The 24,924-nt window shown below is 40.8% G+C and overlaps 1 protein-coding gene across 4 annotated transcripts in view; it reads right to left on the bottom strand.

The window, feature by feature from the left end:
* The window catches only part of FAM53A (family with sequence similarity 53 member A), a 70,707-nt gene extending 46,000 nt beyond the window's left edge, over positions 1 to 24,707 (bottom strand). Inside the window, exons 1-2 of one of the 4 annotated variants that reach the window (XM_027742395.2) lie at positions 24,645 to 24,707; positions 3,383 to 3,629 (exon numbers count right to left, since the gene is read on the bottom strand). In XM_027742395.2, coding sequence (XP_027598196.2) covers positions 3,383 to 3,460 — 78 coding nt within the window. In that variant the 5' untranslated portion in view covers positions 3,461 to 3,629; positions 24,645 to 24,707. Of the gene's footprint in view, positions 1 to 3,382; positions 3,630 to 16,827; positions 16,849 to 24,278; positions 24,444 to 24,505; positions 24,551 to 24,644 lie in introns of those variants that run through there. The other 3 variants (XM_039383448.1, XM_039383447.1, XM_039383449.1) reach the window with 3 other exon arrangements.
* Positions 24,708 to 24,924: the final 217 nt, after the last annotated feature.

Below are 24,924 nucleotides of genomic sequence, written 5' to 3'. Positions count from 1 at the left end.
TGAGTTATTCCAATTTATCAGCACTCTTTCCAAACCACAGGAAAGTCAGTGTTTATCACTCAAGTACTAATTTAACCACCACCACACAGATGGGACTTGGTTTAAATAGGCCATGCCAGACCTCCATCTCTCTACCAAATATCCTTCAAAGACAACTACCTAGGGAGGAGTGAGGAGGAACATTTGACCCTTTCTCAGGACATGAAGAAGTGATTAAGTCAAGTCTTTGGGCCAGTGGCTTTCCATCCAAGGAAGTCAGCCCAATTCTAAGTCTTTCAACACAAGTAAGATTCAAAAATTGAAAACGATAACCCGCATGTACTAAAGGCTTTTACAGTAGAAACTCTTCCTTTCACAAATGTTTGTCTGGAGATCTTCACATTTCCTTCTTAATACCACACCCTGAAGCATTACAGCTCACATGCTGTTACTTCACAAACCAACTCAAATACCAAAAGGTACAAGTTTAGTCAGAATGTACAGAAAAATCCTCAAGACTTTTGAGTTAAGAGATCTGTGTTCAGGGGAATAGAAACCAACTATTTGATTTAATCCTGCTGTCAACCCACGAAAGCCACAATGTGCTTGCAGAACTTCTCACTGTTGCAAGGTAGAGTTGAGCAACCAGGGACGTGACTTTACTTTGTGAGCTACAGTACTCACTTGAGATAAAAGCTTGGGACAGCCTTCCTCCTTCTACAGCAGGACACTCAATCATTTGGGGTTTTTTTCCTGAAGGCAGGTGCAGGACAAGGCTATACAACATAACTGAGCACGAACTGGCTAAATTACATGAGTTATACCACCTTGGAAAATTAGCATGTCATTTAACAGAGCAGTAAAAAGCTACAGCCAGTATTTTACAACATAAAAGAAAGGTACTTTGTCATCATAGAGCTTACACAAATGAAAAAAGTGTACTATGGCCTATACATGTTGTCTTTATGCCCAGCTTGGCTGGATAGCAAACAGCTTTGAAAGCACTATTCTTTTTTCCTTTTATAACCCTCATTCATGAGCTGTATTACAGAATAGCTTTTCCCCAGCTATTTTATCTCCCTGTGCCAAGACGGCGACTTGTGCAGATGCACTGCAAAAGGTATCAGGAAACTGATAAGGGTTAACAACATTAACCCAGGCAAGAAAAGTTAGTCTTAATCCTCGACCAGCTCACAATGTTTGTTCACATGATGCCACAAAACTTTGTGCCAGCACAAGGAACAGAAGGTGCAGCAAGATCATTTCAGAATTGCTCTGAATTGCTGCTGCTATTAGAAGAAACTACAGCATTGACCTGAACTTCTTGCCAAAAAGACTCAATATGCTAGCACTGATACTAGACCCCCACTAGTAGTCATTTTCTGTTATTAAAATGTAGCAATTGTCTTTACCAGTGATACTTTTTACCCTCTTAGGTTTGCATTTTAGTCAGGAAGCCATCATTTGCTCCCAGGAATTCTTTTTGGTAGGGAGCAACCTAGTTGCACACTTTAATTCACAGTTGCTTCGCTATTCCCACACCTCACTACGCAATTTCCACACTTTTTCAGGGTGTCATTGTGTACAAACAGAACCTGTTCCTGGCCCCAGAACCCATTTTCTCTAAGAACTAAAGCACTTACAAAACCAATTACTTGACAGATAAAAGGAGGAGAGGAGCAGGAGAAGGGTGAAGAGGAAACAACTGATGAGACATCATGTGCCATTTTCCGCTCCACTTGTTCTTTTTCATGCTTTATTGTAAGTACAGATAAGGACAGGAATAAAACACAACCAACCTACAACAGAACATACTCCTGGTACAGACTCCACACAGTGCAAAAGCAGTAATACATTCTTCTCTACTCTTAGAGGTCTCTGGTCCAAAACCTACAGTGACTATCAGCAAAAAGACAGTTCAGTTTCCAAATTTATGCAAACTTTAAGACCTCAAAAATTAGAAATTACAGGATGCCACTAGATGTTTAGTTACAAACACTGCTACTGGTTACAAGTCATCATTGGGTACACACTTAGGCCCTGAGTTTAATTACAAATGATGACTTTGCCAGTTCACAGATACAGCAGATCTCCCAAGTGCTTCATCAAACTAGACAAAAAAACTGCCAGTTGAGTGAGTAAGCACTTCTGAGAGGTAACATCCTTCCAAGACCTTAAATCTGCCTTTCAAGAATAGCACATATTTAAGACGAAGAAAAAATTAAAAGCAATTATTAGAGGAACTCTGAGTGGACCTGCTACAGTTTTGAAAATAAAACCACTTGATTGAGGTCTACTATTAGATATCCTTACTGGACAAAGTATTGGATATATGAGAATTGCAGGTGTTTGTGCACAAACTCCACCTCATTCAAGATATGCTTCACCTGCTTTGTGCTCATGAAATAAGGAAGAAGTTCACTTGTTTAAATACAAGTTACAACAGAGGCAGAATCTTACTGTAAAAGTAACTGACATGCTTCAGGTCCAGTGTCTGCATCATTATTTTAAAAAGTAACAGAACTAGAGTTGAACAATACTTTGACTTTTAGTCAAATTATTTTTTTTTGTGCCCCGTTGGAACCTTCAGGTTTGACCTAGAGAAGGGTGCCACTGCAAGTGAAGTCAGTAAAACAAAGCTATTCTGCATTACATATAGAATATGGTCTCAAGGTTCTCAGGCAGGCACCTAAAATTGATGAGAGACTGTTCTGCATTGCATACTCAGGAGTAGATAGTATTTCACTCACAAGGGAATAGATTCCTTAGTGTCTGAATAACATGATTGAACCACATCATGGGTCCAGAGATTAAACCAGCAGAAAATAACACTATAAACATTACAGAATGTTTCAGAGCACCAGGCCTCTGAGACACTGATAAAGCACTGATCTGCTCTACTAGCATCAAAGAACAGTCTGACAGTGGCCTGACTTTTAATTGAACTGTTTTAATTTGATGACCTGTTCTCCTTTTTCCCAGTGCTGATAGTTAACTACGTGGCAGTCAGGGATTTTTGTAAATACTGTTGTCAGATACAAAGATATCAAGCACTTGGTTATATGAAGTGAAGAAAACTTCAACCCATACAAGTACTTGGTTTTTTGTAAAAAAGAAATCCTAAGATCTGATAATTCTTTTCAGTCATTAGAACACTATTTCTTTAAGAGAACCGTCTTTTCACTATTTGAATTGAAGCAGTAAGGTTAAAAAGGGCATTAAAATAAGAAAGCATCACTTCAAGAAGGGACCATAGACTTAAATTTTACTTCCCCCCCCTGCTTACAACTCTCACCCCACTTTGCAAACCAGCCCTAACTTAAATAGCTGAATTCTGGCTGATCTACATTCTTGAATTCATTTTGTAGTTCTGAGTGACATGTTTTTTTTAGTAGATCCTTACCAGATTAATATTGTATGTTTTACAGGTCAGATCATCCAAGCTCTGGTTCTGCAGCTTTTCAGTTATTAGTGTTACCATGGTAGTTGTTCCTTTTCCACTGCTCACACAGAAGTGTTGGAGGCTCTTCAGTCTCTTCTTTCAATACTCATGAGCCATTTCTGTTTTGGTCTAAAGTCTTGAGATTTATGCTTCCATCTTACTGCCAAAGATTATTTCCAAATGCTGTCAGTGTATCATGTCTGATTTCCTGTAAAATTGGAGTAGAAAAAGGAAAAAGTCAGAAAAATTCTTGTGTACATTGTAGTTAATATTGCAATAACACAACTCTTATTTGGACCATGCCTTCATGTAAATATATCCCTCTGTGACCAGTGCCAACACCTGGCAATTCAGATTACATGTCTCCACGCATGAAAGAATACTCCTATTGAGGTTTCAATGATTACAACTTCAGAAAGGAGATGAGATATTATGAGTATTATTTTGCTGTTTCCTACTATTAAACTGATTCTACCCAGGATTTTGATCCAAGGCAGAAGGAAGACTTCAGCTTTCCCTCATTTAAACTAGCCAGGTATTCTGGAACAGCATATGAAACACACACATACCCACCACTCTGTTCTACACGTTTAACCATTTCAAGACATTCTATCACATTGTTTCATCACTCCTTAAAAAGAAAAGTGGAGCAGTGAGTAGCTCCAACACAATAACTACTTCCCAAACCGTCAGCTATTTTTAATGTATTCCTCTCTGATTTTTCTTTTTTTTTTTTTTTAAGGTTACATAATTGTTACCTGTCAGCAAACACCAGATCTTACATTGATAAGCAGGACAGATTCCCATGCACATAAAAGTATCACAGACAACAACTTAGATATCTTTATTCTGTGAGCAGTCATCTAAATCAAAAGCATTTGGTTCACCAGCTGCCTCTTTTTATCCTAAACATCCCCCACATATTTTCTTCCCCTCTCTCTAGTGAACTGCATTAACCATTCTTGCTTATGATTTAATTTGGTCAAGCATATTCAGTGACCACTTACGGAATAAAAAGAGGGAAGAGATCCACACAGAGGTATTTCCAAATTTAAACAAAGCAACATGAGGCTTGGGGAAGGAACACTGATGCTGCTAGGACCTTAAATTTTACTTCCATTTGCTAGTTTTTAATGTCTACAGTAAAAAACAATAGCAGAAAATAATAACTTTCAATTAATGTTTCCGTAAAATATTGCCTCTTCCACACTGCTACTTACCAGCTACTTAAATAACCAGGAGTAGCAAGGAAAAAAGCCACTTGAGGGCATGAGCCAAGTTAAACCCATTCAAAACTAAGATATTAATAGTATTAATGGTGATGTTAGATTATCTTTTAAACCTGTTTCCTCTGAGTACATCCTTAAATATGATTTTCATATGCTAACCATACACTATTTCACCTTCACAGCAGTCTACCACATACTGGCCCCCCTTAGCCTGAAAGCTGCCCCACAAACACAACTTCTGCCCATCTTTTGGCCTCATTCTGGTATCTACTTTTTTTGTGTGTGCTATAAGATAGGATGCTTAGAAGTGCTTTTTCACCACAAATAATGCCACCCAGATAGCTGAAACTTCAACTGGTCTGTTTTTACTGGATGTGTCCTGTCTTTCAGGGAAGCACACAACTTGAAATATTTACCACATCTTCTGAAATTACATCAAGTCAAATATTAAAAACCATCAGAGTTGCATATACACTGTTCCATATGAGCATCTGTCAAAGCCAAGTGTGGTTCATGAAGTGCTAAGCAAGTTTAAGGGCAAGCATGGGAACACAGCAGTATCTAGAGCAGCACAATCTAACACTGCTGTGTCCCTTTTACACCTGGTGAAGCTTAAACTATATCTAGAAATCCAGAATAGAAGTCAAAATAAAGGCTGAGTGGGGGTTAGAAATTGTCCCTATACAGACTGAAAACATACTGAAGCTGAAGACCTTAGTAACAGGCGCCAAGACTTTCAGTTCCACGTTAAGGATGAGTATTTCCAAAAGTAAGAGGCTACTAATAAGAACAAGATGAGCAGAATGTTTAAATTACTTCTGTTTGGATGGGCCATAGAAGAATTTGTGTGAGAGGTTTTTTCCCCTCAAGAAAAAAAACAAATTAAATAAAACTACTGCAGGTGGGAGAAAAAGGTTTTGATCTGTAATCAGTTAACTATAATGTTACATTAATATTTTGCTTAGTACTTCTAATCTTCAAATATTTCCCTGAAATTTTAAGTCAGCTTAATACAAGCTACAATAAGGAGAGACTAGACAGAATGATATTAGATTTTAGTTAAGGAACCAATTGAATGAAAGGATAAAGGGAAACCAAATGAGATCACTGAAGCATGGCACCTTCAGAATCATGCTGAATTGTACAGTTACCCACATTTGTAAATCCCACCACCTACTGAAAGTTAATACTCAGGAGCTGCAGCTACTCAGACCCTTTCTGACATCATGAAACCCAGTAAGTTCTGAAACACAATCAATGTGGAAATTCCCCCCAAAAAAGTTTCATTTTAGCAGCTCACGCTTACCAGCAATACTTTTTCAAATGGAAACATGCTCCATTGAGAAAGATATTTTTTTAAGTTCACAAGGGTGAAAAGGTGCTGTCAGCCAGACAAGCCTTCATCTACCTGCTCCCACTTTCTACTGCTCTCCTCATGAGTAAATTCCATTTCTCAGTAGGAAGCACAACACTAAGAGCGAGTAGGGCTTTTAGCTCAGATCAGAAGCTGGCTTTGCAAGAGAATTCCTTCCTCATCTTCCTCGAATGTGCTTGTTCAGTACATCGGTATTAACTGTTTCACACTAACAATCTGTTCCTACTGGGCAGCCCTTGTTAATGATGACACAATGAATGTTTAAGGGGACAAAATGTCACCAACATGCTCCTACCAACAAAAGCCATTCTAGGCTGCAGTCTGATACACCTCAGCTGCCAGCACAACTGCCAACACATTTCCTTCCCTGGCTATTCGTGGCCCACAGCAGTGTGCCAGCACAAGTGTTTCTGCTCATCACAGAGAACTAGATCAAGGAATTTTTATAGCTGGATAAAACCAAAGCACTTCCTTTTGTTTCTGGGAAAGGTTGCTTTCCAGCTGGATCGGTTCCCCAGTCTGGTTTGCCATGAACTGGACACAAATGCTTGTGTGGGCACATTGTGGGATGCTGACACTGCTTGTCCAAGTACCTGTCCAACTACAGCGTCAGAAAAAAAAAAGAAATAAGCCACACAAGAAAGCCAGTTGACATCAGCATTTCCTACACTGAGCCAGGCAGATTCTCCTATAATTAGGAATTAGACATCTCCTCCTGAAGCATGGTTTGAACATGTTTTGCTCCCATTTTCCTTTTACAATTCATATTCCTTTGACTAGTCAAACTTAACAGCTCAAAGTGATCCAAAAATCACCTCTGCAGCCTCAGCACCTCAACTCAGTGACCAATATCCTGGTTCACTCTAGTTGAAATATTTGTACTCTACCAGGAATTGCTTCCCTCATCTTTGCTAATTAATATTGGCTGCCAGGAGACAAGAGATGCTTAAGAGTTGTTAAGCATTCTTAGCTTCACTCAGCTGTTATAATTTTAAAACTTTATTAATATGTATTTTCAAGCACTTTGTTCCTTATTGCCTCCTAGTAGAAGGAAGTTCCTCATTGTATTTTCATCTTTTTGGGGATTTTTGTTTATTTCAAGATCCTCTACTGTGCTATGTATTTAATGTACCCAGAGAGAGAGCAAACTGTTTGCTTTATGTACTTTTTCCACCATACTGTTTTTCCAGAGCTGATTAAAGGCAGCCAACTTCGTTTTTCAGTCTCTCCTTTTCATGCACTTTATGCTTATCAGGCTGAATCTGCTCAAACTGCTCGGCACTTCAAACTAATTGGATTTTCAGTAACACGAACCATTTGACCATCCCTGTTAGGGCACCATGGATCCTGCTGAATTATCATTTGTTTCAGCTGGCTCACGGCACAGACCTCGTGCTCCAACATCCAAGTGCTGCTGGACTGCTCGTGCTCCAGTTCTGCCTTACTGTCCATGCAACCTGTAGGCACACACCTCTGTGTCACCAAGTCTCTGCAGGCAGCAGCAGAGCCAGGCATGCAAGTTCAAACACTGATATCCTCCAAGCCTTGAGGTAACAACAATAGTCCTTGGAGCTCCAAGTTGGATGAAGTCCTACAAGATTATGGCCATCTTTCCCTTAACACTATTCCCTTAGGTAGAACAGTGAGAAAGCTGAGACCTCCAAGATAAACATACACAACAAAAGATGTTAGTCAGTCTCTGTCCTGGGAGAGACTTAATCTTCCTAGGATCTTCTTAAGCTGGGGGGCAGAGGTGAGGCCGGGGGAAGAAGCTATTTTTATTGTTGAAAGGTAGACTAATGAAATGGAATAAATGGAATATAAAAATCAAACTCTAAATGCAAGCCAAAGCTAACATTCCTCATAGTTGGAGAATGAGCTGTGATAGAATCAGTATCACCATTGTCTCTGATTTAAAAGTTCTGTTCTATTCATTCTGAAGGCTGAGAAAAGTAAAGATTCATTATTCTATCTCTATAGTACTATTAAAGAAGAGAGGTTTTATTTCTTTAAAAGTTTAGCCACAAGTAGTAATGACTTGTAAAATCTCTGCCAAAATTAACAGTGGAGATAGAAAAGTGCTCATGTCACGAATTCTGTATCTTCTCAGTGACATCACTGGTGTCTTTTTTGGGAAGACTACTAAAAATATGGATTACCCAACCTCCCAGTCAATTAAAGGATGTCAGAGGCTCATTCAATTTGACAACCTACTTTCAAAGAGATGAAGAGTCCTGATGAAGAACACAAAAGCCAATACAAAAATCTCTTCTTGGCTCTAAGAAAGTAAGGCAGCCAGACTCATTTCCAACCCACTCCTCCTCCTCCTTGCATCCTGCAGGACAAAATGTTCCAGCAACAGCTCATCTCGATGGGAAAATTTACATTTGTTTGAAATGCTTCTAACAATTTCTTCTCTGTTTCTGGAAGTTCCATCTTGGATAAAGAAGAGATCACAAGATTTTCAGATGATTTCCCCATAACACAAATGTAGGTGTTTCTGGACGATCGCAACCCCATCTTTTTCTGCCTATGGTACTAAAATTACCTGTGAGAACACAGAAGGTTGTTCCCTCTTTTCTGTTACTTCACACTATCTCCTATCTTTGCTCTGAGCGCTACATGGAACCCTTATTACCAACAATCCCATACAGACACACTTAGCCTGCTCCCAGCAGAAGAAAAGGATTAACTAGAGTCAAAATTCCAATTCGGATAAGTAGGCCCTTTAAAATATTATCTGTGCTTCAGCAAGCCAAAGTAGCTAATCACTCCAGCAGTACTAACTCCAGATCTAGATGATTTTGCTACTAGACTCTAGATGAAAGACAATGTGATTTTTTGCCTCCTGGCACTTTCTGCAGCATCCAAGGAGCATTTCAAAATTGAAACATCACACAAAACTGATCAAGATTTAACAGAGCATTGTCTGTCCCATCCCAGTTATGCTTGAAGCAACACAAAGTTGGAAGACCAGCTTTACAGAAACTGCCAAGCTAATGCCTTATGCCATCTGAAAAAAAGCTACAGAATGTCTAGTTTCTTGCAATGCAAAATTCCAGCTTCCAAAAGGAAAGAGAACATTCTACTTCTAAAAATACATATTTACTACAGTGCTAAGAAGTTCACAGGGAGGCTAAGCATTCCTTACAACATAAGTCTATTATTAACTTTTAGCCCAGAAAGGTTCTCGATAGCAGGCATTTAAAGAGAATTATTTGGACTCTATCCTTTTCAGCATTAATTTGCAGTGTGGCTATTCTGCAAACCTTCCCAAATTCCACATAATTTAAAAAAAAAAAAAAAGTTTTAATTGCAAAGTTTCCTGCAGCTATAAAATTATGCATCAGTGTTTTGGGAAATAGGTATTAGAGGGGGACACTTCAGTTTCCAGCATGTTATACTTGAGAGATCCTCTCTATTGCAATTAACTAGCACCCCTTTATTTTCTGAGGTTCTCTACAAAAAGTTTCAAAACAGTGTATTAGAATAACAGTTTCTGGCCAAGAAGGACAAAGAGTATAGTCTGTATTCTATAGAATCTGTTTCACAACCACCTATCAAATTATGTTTAAATCGTAATTCTTTTCCCTGAAGAGTTCAGATGTGACAAAATAAGGAAAGGCTCAACACCCCACTCTACACATGCTAGAACTCTGAACAAAGCCAAAGAAGCCAGTTCCTACATTTGCAATTTAGAGTTTCTTTAAAAGGACCAAAGAGATATTTCTTCAGCTATAGAACCTCTTTGCTTTCTCCACGCAGTGCTTTCATAAGCCAGATTTTATTAGAAGGAAGCTTCAATATTTTGAGGTGTTCAAGCTTGGATTAAGGTTGACACAACTCCAGCACAAAACTGCAAAAAGGAACAAGAAAAATAGGCTAGAAGGCATCCTTTACATTAACAGATAGCCACTGGAGTCAAGTTCCTCAGATATTCCACAGGCTCTGGAAGCACAAGCAATACCAAGAGTTCAAAGCTATCTGTTGAAGAACATACCTCACTTACTGTGCAAGGCAGGACATCATTCTAAGGTTACAAACTGGGATTTGGGTTGTTAATACCTCTAGAGGTAGGTAAGAATAAATATTAAGTCCACCTGCCTGAAATGCAGAAAACCACTAGTGAGCCCAGAATTTCACTGTTTTGACCCTAAAGCATCATCACTAACACCAACTGGTCACTGAGTCAGCTGTGACAAAATATAAACTGCTCGTAAAATAAGGCTGCATCCTACACACTCATTTCTACTCCATCTCCCACGCTTCAGGTACAAGAACTCGTAGGAGAAGGAAGGAAAGAAAGCCTCAACTATCCCATACAGCCTTCAGACCTCAGTTTATTTAAAACACAACACATTTCGGCAAATCCCTCCAACTTAAAGGGAAAAAGCAGCATTCCAACCGAAGAAACAGACTTTTTTCAAAGCCTTCTGTGTGAGATGAAGAAAATCTGCAAGCAGAGGCACCAGAAGCAAACTAAAGAGAATATAATGGTCTCAGTTGTTGGCTTCCAGTTTGCAAATTCAGATGGATGATGTGCTGAAAACGGGTTAAAGGTAATACTTTGGTATTGCCTTGGATTGTATTGTTTCTCACTCTTCAGATGCAAAATTCACCCAGCTTGGCTGAGAAACACATACAAAATAAAGATTTAATAAACTTGGAATTCGAAAAAAAATTTTTTTACTCTATTACATGATGAACTGTTTAAATATACTACCCTTTACTTTGCAAGTTACTATCAGTGGTTTGGGGTTTTATTTAAACAAAGAGAAGAATCTGCTTCCAGAAAGGAGAAAAGAGGGTTGAGACAGGGAATGTTAAACCTTTGTCACAGTTTATAAGGTACATTTCTCAAAGCAACAGAAGTGGTGAAGTAAGCTCAAGGGACTTTTTCCAGGTCATACCTAATTAAAGCAAGTAATGTATCACTACAGAAAACTAGGGCTAAGAACTCAACCCAGCCAGAGGTTAGAGCATTTATTATTGCCAACTCATATCAGTAAGAAAGTCTCCCAGGCTTAAACCTGTCTTTCAGACCTGAAGACCACCTAATATTCACACCACAGACAACTCATCCTGCACTTTTTAAAGCATCTTTGCCAGACAGGACAAGAGCCTGCCTGTGCCTTGTGTCTGATGCTGTACAAAGATCCTGTTCCAAGATGCTTAAGTTACTTACGTTCTCTTTCCTAAAATAATCTACACGACAACGACAGGCAAGGATTTCATTAATTTTGCTCAAGAATATTTACATCTACTCTGTTTGGAGTTCCATTTGCATTAGCCATCAGCATTGGCCTGTGACCAGTTATCTCCCTGCAATGTACCATTCTGGACTCTTCCTCCACCTCAGCATTACTGCAGAAAGCCCAAGGCTACAACATACAGTGCTGAGGAACAGAAAATCTGGTCTACTGAGGCTTTTACACACGAACAACAAGCCCTTGGCTTTTGCCATAACTATGAACTAAATGAGCTAATGGTCATTATTTCAAGAATATGATACACAAACCAAGAGTTATTGCCTGTTTGAGCAGTTCAGAATAAAACCTGGTGGGTGATCACCACTTGAGAGTATAACTGCAACTTCCAGTCTATGGTATTACTGAAAGCTTGGAGCTCAGGTTCTACACAAATTATTTTCACCTCCACATACTGTTTTTATAAATATGCTATTTAAAAATCAACGGAAGTATTTATATAGTATACAAAGCCTCCAGTAAAATACAAAATTCAGACTCAAATAATAATTTACACTATTACTGTTTGAGTATAACATATTAGTGTTTGGAGAAATGTACCTACCATCAGTCTAAACCTTGTACCCTCCTACTAAAGCAAGTGATCCAGAGTATACAAGACCCATGAGATTTTATTTTACTCTAAGGTTTGGGGAATAAAAAAATAGATCAAGATTAACTGGTCCTACTACTCAGGTATTTCCTTCACTCCATCAGTTAGAGAAACCAGAGGGAAAAAGTAAAGAAGTAGTATCACCTACTTTGTCTCAGTATTTGTTGTTAAAAAACAAGAAGTATAACAGGCACATATCCATGCTTTAAAAATACCCAGGCCTGAAAAAATCATAGCACTGAGACCCTTAACTTGTATGGCAGTGACAACAATGACTATCCCACGCACATCCTGCTTCCCTATAATAGAATGGAATAATATCAGCACTGAAGTCCTATGGGCTTGGAGCTGAGGGATTATACAAATCTCTTCCATACATCCTGCTCCCAAAACACACACAGCTAATAAACCTCCTCCTGTTTGCCTCCAGGTTCATTCTGAAGTGTTTCAGACATCTGGTTGGCTTGTTTAAAATAAAAAGCCCAGCTAGTACATTTGTTTTTATGATCCCGAGTGTGAAATGTTCTTGCTGGAGGCCTCAGGCCAGGTGAAAAACACTTATGTTAAGATGCTCCTTCATGGCATTTCAGGGATCTAATGAGCTATATAATCTGCACCCAGGGAAGTCTCCCTACATTAGCTTGTGTACAACTATGGAAATTAAAAATGAGGAACCTATGGCAGTCCAAATATTTTTCAGTAAATAGTACAGCTGGTGAACTGCAGATAGTACTAAATTTAGAACTCGAGTGTTGAGCAGTATTCTGTAAATATTCATACATCTCAATGCTTACAGCAACTCCAAGCCTTACTGTCTTAATTCTTCATACTATAAGTAATATTTCCCTCTCAGGACAAAGTACTACACTGAATTTAGCAGTGTAAGATAAGTTTGTCTTCACCTCAAAATTGTAACTCTCCAGAAGATCATTGTGCAACTGTACTGAATGAGCACATGTATGTGTGTATCCTCCTTTTATGACAGTGTATGACAAATACACTGCTTACATATTTTCATATAAAACCCAAGAGTATAAAGAAGGTGAATTACAAAGAAGAGTTCATACAAGAGTAAAATTCTAAGCAAGCTCGCATAAAGTAGTTAAAGCTTGGTGCTACATTATCTGTGTTGAAAGAACATGGAAATGCATTGAACAGATATGAAATATGCTGTGTAACTGACAACCAAGTTCCATCTCATGGCCCAAACTTGTTCTCTATCATGGTTGACCATCTGTAATTTGTTACTGAAGAAACCTGAGTACATCTGGCAGGAGACACCACCTTGAGAGCTGACACACTGAAAGACCTCAAATTTTACCACTCCCATCTAGTTACCAAATCCATTAGAATTCAGAAAACAAAGTTTAAAACACTACACAGCTTTCAAGTAGCGAAAATTTTCTTTAAGATAAAGAGGTCTCAGCTATCACACCACAAATTCCAAAACTGAATGGTACTTTGAAGAATTACTTGTTGTTGCTCCTTACTTTGCTAAAGCTACAGTTTCTATCAACTTAATTATTTGTTGGTGTCCAACTTCTGTTTCGCACATACCATGAGATTTTGAATGGTGAAGTCTCTGAAGAGACCTGTACTACACAGAAACTGCTTTAACTACAGGAGCCCTCAGTAACAGTCCACAAACGCCCCGAAGTATGAGCAGACCACAAATTAAAGTCCATCAAAATAACCGAAGGAAATTTCAAAGACAAAAGCAGTGCACACATGTCAGTACTGTGTGTGCTTTCAGATATTACTTTAAGTGTCACCAGGGACATCCCTCTTGCCAGACATATTAAGGTACTTCAATAAAAATTAGTTCAGTTGAGCTATGTACCTCTTACTAGTTCACCAGACCGTTTCAAAAGCAAAACAGCTACTTTCTCACCATGCATTCAGCTGTCAGCAGCACACTGAACAGCTGGATGCAGGACAGGCTGTGCTACAAGTCAAGACACAAACTAAGGGGTACACGTTGCAGTAGGTATTTAGAAAAAGTATTTGTAACAATTACATCAACTAAAAGAAATCACATGAGGCAAACAAAGTTATGCCATATAAGAGAAGACAACTATGTTCGGTCAGAAAAAAACCCAGCAGTGAACTGTTCCACCTACATTAGTATGATTTTTTTCTTTAAATACTGAAAGACAACCTTCTGCATGATGGAAAAGCTCAGTATTTCCTCTGTGCGCTACCTCAGCACTATCAGATGTTTAACGAATGACTTATTAATTCTACAAGCAAGTTCTGAAGAAAGATTCACTTGCCAAAGTAGCTTCATAGAAGTTACTAGAACTCCAAATCACAGAGGAGTTTACTCATGGAGGACAGGCTACGAAGCCTTAATGCAAAACCATTCCCTTGTATGGCAGGCGACCAGGCACAAGGTGCCAATCAGTACACAAGTACTGTGGACCACATTTCAGTCAGTATAAGGCAAAATAACTATTTTATTAGAGCACAAAAATGCCAGGTGAAAAATGAGTGCTGAGGAAGGCCTTTAGTTTTAATCTTCACTGACTGGGACAGAAATGTAGCAGCTTTAAATGCCGTCAGGTAAGTCACTTGGCAAGCTCAGCACGCAACATCCACAGACAGCAACAGTGCAAAAGAGGACAGGATCATGACTGTTTGGAAGGGAAATCCATGTCCTCCCACTTGGGCAGTTACCTTTGCAGATGACAGCATTCTGACAAGATCAGCTTTGGTAACCAGGTTGAAGGACAAAACAGTTAAGATCTGATGAAGTCAACAAGTGTGTCCTTTCAGCTCTTCACCTGAAAACTCAAGTCTTTCAAATGATCTTTCAGTGCTGACAAAAAGGGTACTTTTATCTAAATTTCCTTTAAAATAAGCTTCTGAAATTACGTCTGGGATCCTGGTATCTTCACACGTGCAAACATTAAGCACACTACAGTCTGCATGAAGCAGTAACATCTTTCCCGTTGAAGATCTGAAACAAACCACTGCAGCAGGGGAAGTCACTGGCTGAGCACCTGGACCCAAGAAGTACTGAAGTGATAAACAAGCTTTTGACAGCTGCAGTCTTTTCTGCAGGTGCCACAGGCATTTACTTCATTTCAGTTTGGCTCAGTTCAACACTTAGTTCAATAACTAGTTTAGAATTCAGAAATAGGTTAGGTTTTGTTTGATCAGCTTGTGCTCAAGTGAGAAAAGGGTGAAAGGAAAGTGTCCCCTCCCCAAACTAGTTCCAAAGGTTAAGGCTGTATTTAACAGGACTATAAAGTTTAGTCTCAAGGACATGCAGCATTTTGCAACCGACTAAATTACTAAAAATTGAGTATCACACTTAATACAGAAAAACCTGCCACAACCAAGTATTAACCCACTCCCAAAAGAGCTTGTCTGAACACAGCTCCCCCTTAATACTTAAAAACAAGTATTAACATCCTAAAGTACAGTCAATACACATTTCACCATCCACATTGCCTGTCACTTCTCAACGCCAGGTGATGCTGCCTTACCTCTCTGGCAACATATTGTGGGTTCCAAGTGATCACTGAGGTAATCCCAGCTAGCAAACATTCAACATCTTTAGAGAAGGATTATCAGACTTTCTAAACTTCTGCTCAATTTAACACTGCAGCATGATTTCAAAGGACAGATGTCCATCTCCTCAAAGCACACGGTGGAACGGATGGTTAGAAGATTAACTATTCCATCTTGTAGCCAGGTAAAACAGAACTTTTACTACACTCAAATACACCTGTGTGATGAGAATAAACTACTACATATTCAGAAACCACATATAAGGCACAAGATTAGAGCAAGTCTAAGGAAATTACTGAATGGTGGAGATGCAAAATAGCTTGACAGTGTACAGGGAGAGGTGCTGGAGAAGCAACAACAAATAGTACTTACAAAACTGTGTCAAACAAGCCCAACGGAGACAGGGCTTGGAGAAATCCATTTCCATGCAGCACAAGATTCATTATGTGAATTGAGTTCAGCAGGGGAGATGATATGAGAACTAAGATTTCAAAGAGAGAAAACTGCACCTGGAGAGATGTCAACAAATACTTACAAACACAAATCCAAGAAAAATGCCCTAAAGAAAAGTTGTTCCAAGTGGCAGAGCTTATCCTTCAACATATAGCTTGCAATGCAAGAGCAATTTCATCTCAAGAATGGAGAGCTTAAAAGAACCCTAGCCACAGATGACTTCAGTCACTCTAACACCTGAAATTATTGGCAAAGTACTAGATTTGGAGTGTTATGTGATATATTTCAATACAGACAGGAAAAGGACATGCTTTTTTTCAAAAAGAAAAAGTCTGGATATCAGTTTCTGAGGTTAGGCCTGCCTTCATTCCATGCCTGCCTTCAGAAAAAGGTCAAAATTCATGTGACTGGTCTCCAATTCTCCACATTCCACAGAATCTCTGGGGAGGGTGGGAATCTTCTGTGAGCACTGAAAAGCAACAAGGAGGTGCTCAGCACCCACCTGGTTCACTTGGACATCAGAGTAACGGGGTTTAGAGACAGGAGAGAACATGTGAGATCATATACCCAAGGTTTACAGACTTCTGCTGTTGGGGGGTAAGCAAAGGCTCTACAGTGAATGGAATACCTGGGGGACAACCATACCCAGAGAGCAGTTACCACTGCAGGTGGTAACACTGCAGGTCACCACTGCAGGAGAACACACCACACAGGAACCCAGCTCAGTTCCATTTCTGTGCTTCCCATGATCTGCTGCTGGTAGAGCAGGTTTGTTACAAGTAGGGGAAAGGCAGGAAGAACTGCAAGACAGCCTTAAAATTCTATATAAAACTCTTACAAGTTGAAAAACTGTTCTGCAAGTAACAGGATACAACTGAGTTCTGAGAGGTGTGCTCAGGCAGGATTAAATGAACAAACAGGAAGGTAAATTCTTCAGAAGAAAGCTGTGGGCTCGATTGGATCAACAGACTGACCTTGAAACAAGTGTTAAGCTGCTGTAAGAAAGTCAAATGTATGGGGATGCATAAACGGGAATATCAGCTCCAGGGCACATGAAGCAGTCTTTTTACTCCACTCAGCTCAGGAAAGCCTCAGCTGTAGTACAAACTTGGGCTTTAAGCACCATGCTCAAAGCCTGATGTGAACTAACCTGAGAGAAGGAAACAAATTATTAGAGTTGAAAATCATGAACTCTCAGGAGGACCTGAATACACTAGTTTTATTTAGGCCAAAAGTATCACAAGGCTGCAGGGAGAAGGGCAAGACACAAGGCAAGGAAACAGGAACATGGCAAAGGACAGTTCAAATATTTTTAAAAGATTACTTACTACAGGGGAAAGAATAGCTGTCCCTTATGCCCAGGGAATTAGGCAATGAGCCTGACCTGCAGTAAGGAAGATGTCTGGTTCCATACTCAGAACAAGTTTTAATGCTGAGGACAGCAAAGCACTGGACTGAGCAGAAAGAAGAGCTGCTCAAGCCTCTGTTATGAATCACATTAAATGTGCAATACCAGCATGGGGCAGGGGCCTCACACCCAGCCTAGCCATTTTGCAGTCCTACTTTTTTTTTTTATTTAAATTACTAACTCAATTTCAAGCCACTGCAATGTTTTTGCTTATCCTCCTAAGGTGTGTGTTTAGTTTCAACAAGCTAGAGGTTACTTTTCTGATTTTTCAAATTAAAACATCAGGATTTGCACATCCAGCTTATTTTACTATACCAAAAAAAAAAAAAAAGTCAACACCTTCCTCATACTTTCTTCACAGAGAAATAAATCCACTCCAATCATTTCCCGTGGCAGCATGCAAGTTCCAACAATATTGCAGTATCCTGCTGTATTTTTCTTCTGACCAGAGTCGATCGTGCTTTGCCTCCTAACAACCCAGCAGGGTGATGTAATGGCTTTCACCGCTGCGGTGTCAAAGCACTGTCACACAAACATATGCACACACCTTTTGCTTTTACAACCATTGCCTTAGGCTTGGTTAGGACTTCCTGAGGATGTGAAGTGCTGCATGCAAACCAAATAATCCAAAACAAAAACTAAAACATGCGGGATTTTACAGACTTGAAAAGCAGAGAGCGTTACAGACAGAGAATCTGTTACGTGTACACATTTAAACTGCAAAAGCTAAAGTCACTAAAGCACAGAAGAATTAACTCTTAAGAGTTCAGGCATAAATAGGCCACTTAAGAAGCATAAACCAAAGACAAAATACTACCCTTTTTCATCCTCTGCAATAGTTTGGTACTGCAGGTATTTATCCAGGTCCTGGTCTGCTTTATTAAATGACATTCTTCTGATTTGTGAAACATGAAAAGAGCAGCAACAGTCCACCTCACCCTGCAGGAGCTCAGCAATTTCTTATCCAAATATTGAACCAGAAAGGTCTGGTCAGGATGGAGTGCTAATGGAAGAAAATGATGAAGTCAGCAAGCATATATGCAGCCAAGCTCAAGGAGACCACCATACATCCCGGGAAGTGAACAGGCCAAGTGACAGGTTGTCACTGGGACATGCTGGCACATGTTCCAGTGCCAGCACAATTTCCTCATCACCGACACTGCTGTTGTGTCTTAACCTTTGGTAGCCCCTTACAGCAGGCAACAGCCCTTCAGTTTAGCCTCCAAGTTACTCACACTTCTCAAATTCATCAAGGTGCAACTTGGTTGTTTCATTTCATCGCTTCTAAGATATGAAAGGATGAAGTGCCAGGTACTTGCTCCTTTCCCCTTTCCCATTAGAAGAAACACACACTGTATTTTAGCCAATTCAAGCAAGTAGTTCTTGAATGCTGTTTTCATTACTCCTCTCTTCTCTCACTTACTAAATACTGCATCGAATTAGGCTCTGAAGCACAGCAGTGGTCTTGGGGCACGCTTACACACCACTACCCCCATTCCAAATAGGACTTAATGAATTATTATTTGTCACTACTATCACATTGGGACAACTGAACAAAGAGGTTCCTTTTTTTTTTTTAACTAAGATTGAAATTGTAACTGTCAGTTAATCCAAAACACTATACAGACATACCAATAGATCCTACCTATCTAAATAGAGACCAGCAGTTAAAAAACAAATCACACCCTCAAAACTGTCCATAGATCAGAAGTCTCTTATGTTATGAAAACAAGGCTGGTTCATAACACGATAGAAAAACCACCTGCAATCTCAGTGGCCACCTACATGTTGATTTAGAAATGCTGAGCTGCAAGAGGCAAAACCCCACAGATCCAGACCCATCCTGCCTCAACTGTATTTCCATAGTTCTGCTGATTCATAATCTACATCACACACATGAGCCTCCAAACTTCAACCTTTTCCATATTCTGCATGCTGCTTTTGGACAGTGGAAGCTGATAAAGCAATAAGGTTTTACAGATCCTAATGACACACAGCTCGTCACTTGCACCCTTCCTTAAATATGATAAACCTCCCTCTAAAACCAAAAGAGGTCAGATCAACAGAAAGCTTGAAGGAAGACAGAAAGTGCATCTTTCATTAGGAAAGCACAGAAAGTTAGAGAAAACAGTACCCTTAAGACAAGAATTTTCACTATACACGAACTTTGGAGGGTAGAATAAAGAACAAAAATATCACACACTATCCAACAGTAACTGTATGAAATAGAGGAATACTTTACTAAGACAAAAATCTAAAGCTAAGAAGGTGAAACATAACATATGTGCACAGCACTGAAGGAATGATTTAGGGCCACTGACATCAACAAGAGCTGCACAGAGCAAAAATTAAACATGCTGCAATAATAATATGAACTGCCCAATTAGGTTAAAAAATACATTTACCCTACAAATTAAAAAACCTCCCAAAGCCCTCGAAGGCATTAATGCTGTTCACAATGTTATTTGAGATGCAAATTAGGGACCTAAAGTTAATATAACACCAACAGAAGTTCCTATTATTCCCATTCATGGCTCAAGGGGAGGTGACAGTAGAAGAGAAACCTCAGCCCTGCTGTATGAGGTCTTATGAGGACAGTAAAGGTTTTCCTTCGTTTTTAACATTAACTCGCCTTAACTTAAATGTAGAAATTGACAAATTAAAAATGTGATCTTTCATAACCCAAGAAAAGTGAAGTGAATTAAAAAAAAAAAAAGTAAGCCAGCTGTTCAAGGCTAGCTGGATGAGGGGAGTGTTAAGGAAAAACAAGTGCTCTTTAGAAAAAAAGGAATTCAGATCCTATCTTCCAGCATCACAGAGCTGAGGCTAAAGCACAGAAGGAAAGGTATAGACAGTGGTGTTGCAGTTATTTCTTCAACTATTTCCTGTACCAGCTGGGTTCCAATTTTAAAGCTCAGCAAATGCAGGAACAGCTTTTTTCCATCTCAGATGCCTTCCCCACTATGACATGTAGGTCTTGGTATACTGAGTCAGTTTTGCAAATGACACTTGTAATACGACAGCCCTAAGCAAAAATACTGTTTGATTTCACACTCTTATCTCTGTCTGTACAGACAGACACACACACACATTGAAGAGCGGCTTCCATCACTGGCCCTGGATGTCCGAAGCTCTGGGCCTGCACTTTGATATATTTGATATATCATTGATAGAATTTTTCCCAACGTTTTCCTACAGTTTAATTTTCACAGGAACTTAAAACAATGTTGTCATATCAAATTCAGAGCAGCAATGCTAACATTAGGTAATCAGAAGCCTTGATCTTACTGTTAATATCCAACAAGCAAAATGTGACAGCAAGAATTTCACTAAAATACAATCAAGTTCAGACAGCAGAAAGCAAATTATATTAGTTTTGGTTTTATAACTCAGTAAATTTCCTAATTGAAACAGTTTATATTATCTAAAGCACGATATTCAACTGCTTGCTTAAAAAAAAATATAGTGCTGTCAGTAAACTGAGAGCCATAACCCAGATAATGCATTTAGTAACAACCCTGCCTACTTCCTCCCCTTAACCTAAAAATTAGCAGAAACACGGTCTTCAGAAGTTATTTACGCCCACTGCAAAGCACCAGCAGTTAGCCGAGCGGCCTCTTGCCAGCTTGTTGATGACACTATTCCCCAAACTGACCAAACAAAAAAGCCACAACAGCACAAAATGTAGAAATGGCTATATTAAAGAGCTGACAGTTACCTTGATTTTTCTATACTCAACAGTACCACAATACCCAGCTGGATAACAGAAAAATTTGTAGAGCAGCCTAGAAAGGAATTAAAATTATGCCACTCCCTCCCCTTTATTTTTACAGACCTCCTCTTGAGGGACAAGAAAATCCTTAAAGAAAACCATTTTTCAGAAAATATGACTGTCTCAATCCCCTAACAGAGTGTTTACAGTTCAGAGAAACCAACAAAGTGAAGATTTTTTTTATACAGACTCTGTATCTATCACTGGACTGCAATACTTCAGTGCTAAGACCTTAAGGACACAAACTTTATAATATACAAAAAAACACATTGTCAACACAAATAGCTCCCTTGCAGGTGTACAGAGTCAAGAGATTGAAACTTACCTACCAAGAAACTATCAGATACTGCCCTGATTTCAAGCACCTGTTTTCCTAGCCATGAATTTCTTCCCTAGAATTAATGAACAGGGCTTGCTTCTGCTCATTAACCCCTCCTTCAAGAGTGCTCATAAAGCCCTTCACAGGTTTCTGTGAGTAGTTCCACCCTCCCCAGTAAGATTATGTTAGTTACAATATCTACAACAAAAGTTGCAGGTACTCTATTTCAAAATTTAAGTTTATATGTAGATTGTGTAAGACCAAAGACAAAGTCCTATGAACGTTTACCTGCAAGATCATTCTTACATAACAATCAGATCTCAAGAATGTACTAATCTAAAAATAGTCCAAGAAGTTTATTTCATAAAAATAAAAATGAAAGTTTAAAGCAAACAAAGTTTTGTCTAAAAAGAAAGCACAAAACCTGTGAGCTTGCAGGGGAGAGAGAAACCCATTGTTGCCAAAAGGCAAAATTTCTGTTTGTAACTATGACCATAAACATACACAAAAAGAAATGTAAATCATAATATAAATATTAAGATTTCCACTAAAGGTTTAACCAGACTTCTTGCTAGCATTTAAGAAAACTCAAAGCAGAACCAGAGAGGACAAATTCTTAGAACAGAACTCAAAGCCAGCACCAAAAAGTGGAGGAGCGAGGAAAGAATTGTGTTTGGAAAGTTTTAAGTACACCATGTTTCTAAAGGGAATAATCTATCAAACCACAGGAGGTGACTAGAACTGCCATCATCACTGTTAACACAAAGGAATGTAGATTGGGGGGAGGCAACAGAGGAAGGGGGAGAAAGAACAGAGAAGGGAAAAGAAGGAACTTAAAAAAGGGAGCCACAGTAATGGCTACCAGACTCTCAAGGAATTCCTAAAGGAAAGAATAAATCCTTCAAGGTTTTGTTTTAAATAAAGCAATCCATGCAATAAATTGCAGTCTTCTCAGTGCAGTTAGGCTTCTAGTTTATCTGTCCACCATATTTTCATAAATACACTTTTATACCTCTACTACCAAAGTTTAACACAATGGTTGCAAATATAAATAATTCTCCTTTCAGCCTCCTCATTCTTCTGAATCATAGTACCCTGCAGAAAAATAGCTTTTCAAATGGAAGTAGGGAAATTTAACTTTCCCAAATTTAAAATATCCCTTTACAATTACTGAATCAACTTTAATTCTCCAGTTAAAGAAACAATAACTACAGGCTACGCACTGGCAGGTAAAGGCCACTAGAGGACTGCCAGATTACCACAGGAACATCCCAAAAGGATATCATATCATTAGGGGGATGATCTTGCAGATCAGTATTTTAAGTCTGTCTAACAGGCAGCATGTACTTCCACAGGATGAAGAATAACATCTTGCTACTGATGCAAAAAATAGGGATAATTAAAAATAGCAGACATATTAATACCAACAGAATTTCCCAGAAATTCAAAATGAATGAGCAGTAAACACATTCTCTAGTTAGGAGTTCCACCAGCTTATTAAGATCTACTTGAAATGTATGATTTAGCCTTCTGACTCCGAGTGCAACTCTTCCAGGCATTTTCAGAAGCTCACAAGCTCTTTGGGCTTGAACACGTACCCTGCACCTCCAATAAAACCAGATCAAGTCACATGCTTCATCAGGAAAGTTTGTGCTATTCAGCAAACATTGTACTCCGGGTTTTATAAGCCAGACTCGAAGCAAGCAGACTCTTCACAATTAAAACACATCCAGGGATGTTTCAGCTTGCCACAAGATACACAAACTCACTGGTTCTTGCCAGTAACGGTTTTGACAAAAATATTTCCTATCAGTCAGGCATATGAACGGGAGCCAGTGCAACAGTAAAGGCTGCAAAATAACTGTTCTCAGGAGCTAATTTTAATGTAAGCACAGCGAACCAGAAAATGGATTTGACCAGCTGGCTCAACTGATCCCAAGGCCTAGGATTGGGTATGCACATTACAATTCAGGGACTTCTTGGCTCTGAACCACCCAGCCCCTCTCAGCCCTGCAACCCCAAAGCTAAGATGCTGCTCCAAAGACCAATTTCTGGTTTCTGAACCCTATGGTGGAGATGTCATTTCTCCAAAGGGGAAAACACCCGAACTTGTCGATCCCGATCCCAGCAGTTCAGATCCCTGACTCAAGGCCAACCCTGAGGATCCTCCACAAGACCTAAAGCGACCTCCCGAAAGAGCACCCAGAATCTCAAGACCACGTTTCTATTCAGCCTTCTTGCAGGCCAGAAAACATTTAATAAGCCAAATAACCAGAACAAAGCCACGTTACTGCCCTTAGAAAAGCTGGAATGACACAATGAGCCCATTCACTCGCTCACTGAGCCCAACTGGTCCTTACACTTCGGGGGCCATAAACTAGAATCAACTTTCCTACTGCTTGAGGGGCGGGGGGAATAACCTCTGCTCCCATCCAAGAACCACTATGGAAGGCGGCTATTGTGGGAAAACATGCACCTAGTCGGAGGTAACTCTATCCTTGAGCCAGAGAGGGGGGGGAATCGCCTCAAAATCGCGGGGGGACGTGCCTGCAGACATGTGAGTGCAGGGCAGCGGCACAAAGGAATGTCCGAGCCCCGCCGGGTACGGAGATCGCACCATCCCTTCCCATGCCATCCCTTCCCTTCCCCGCACGGCCGGGGCAGGCCGGGCCCTGGGACACACGGCCGTGTGTCCCACCCGTGTGCCCGGATCCCGCCCCGAGCGGCACCATTAAACCTGATAAGTTAGGGGTATTTTTGGATTTTTTTGGGGGGTGGGGTGGGGGGGTCGTTGGGGTTTTCTCCCTCCTGGCGGGGCCGCCGCCGCCTCCAGCTCCCGGCAGCAGCCCCGGCCGTGCGGGGGGAGCGCGGCCCGCGCCGAGCGCCGACAACAACAACAGAATATCCAACATCCACGCCGCTTTACCGGTGTAGCGGCAGGGACGGGCGGCCCGCAGCCCCGCAGCCCCGGGGTGACACCCCCGCCCCGCAGGGTCCCCCCGGGCCGCGCTCGCCGCCCTGCCCGCCCGGAGCTGCGCGGTGCCCACGGGGGCTCTGCGAGCGGGTCCGGGGCCGGCTGGGCCGCCTCCCCTCCGCCCGGCACTGCCGCCTGGCTGGCTGGTACCTGCGGGGCTGTTACCTGTTAAATATTACCTGTTACCCGTCCGGCTGTTGCCGACACGGCTGTTACCCGTCACTCGGGCGGCTGTCGGCACGCACCGGCCGCGCTCGCTGAACTGCCCCCCCCCCGCCCCGTGCCCCATACCCGCCCTCCCCGCGGCACCGGCGATACCTGCGCGGCCGCGCCGCCTCCCCCGCGCGTTATGGCCCGGGCGGCTCAATGGCAACCGAACAAAACACCGCCGGCCACGCCCCCTCCACCGCCCGCCCTCGCCTATTGGCCGCGCCGCCCGCCCGCCGAACCCTGACCCGCCCCGCCATTGGCCGGCGGGGCCGTCTGGCCCCGCCCACAAAGGGGGCGGGGGGCGGGGCGCTGCCCTGGTCGCGGCGAGGACGCGCAGCTGCGGGGCGGGGCGGGGCAGGACTACAGCCCCCAGGAGGCTTTGCGGCGG

This window comes from Pipra filicauda, unplaced genomic scaffold (genome assembly GCF_003945595.2).
Source record: "Pipra filicauda isolate LSUMZ 115617 unplaced genomic scaffold, ASM394559v2 scaffold30_size5312502_pilon, whole genome shotgun sequence".
Taxonomy (NCBI): Eukaryota; Metazoa; Chordata; class Aves; order Passeriformes; family Pipridae; genus Pipra; species Pipra filicauda.
The sequence above is the reverse complement of the archived record's forward strand: the minus strand, read 5'-3'. Positions and strand labels throughout refer to the sequence as shown.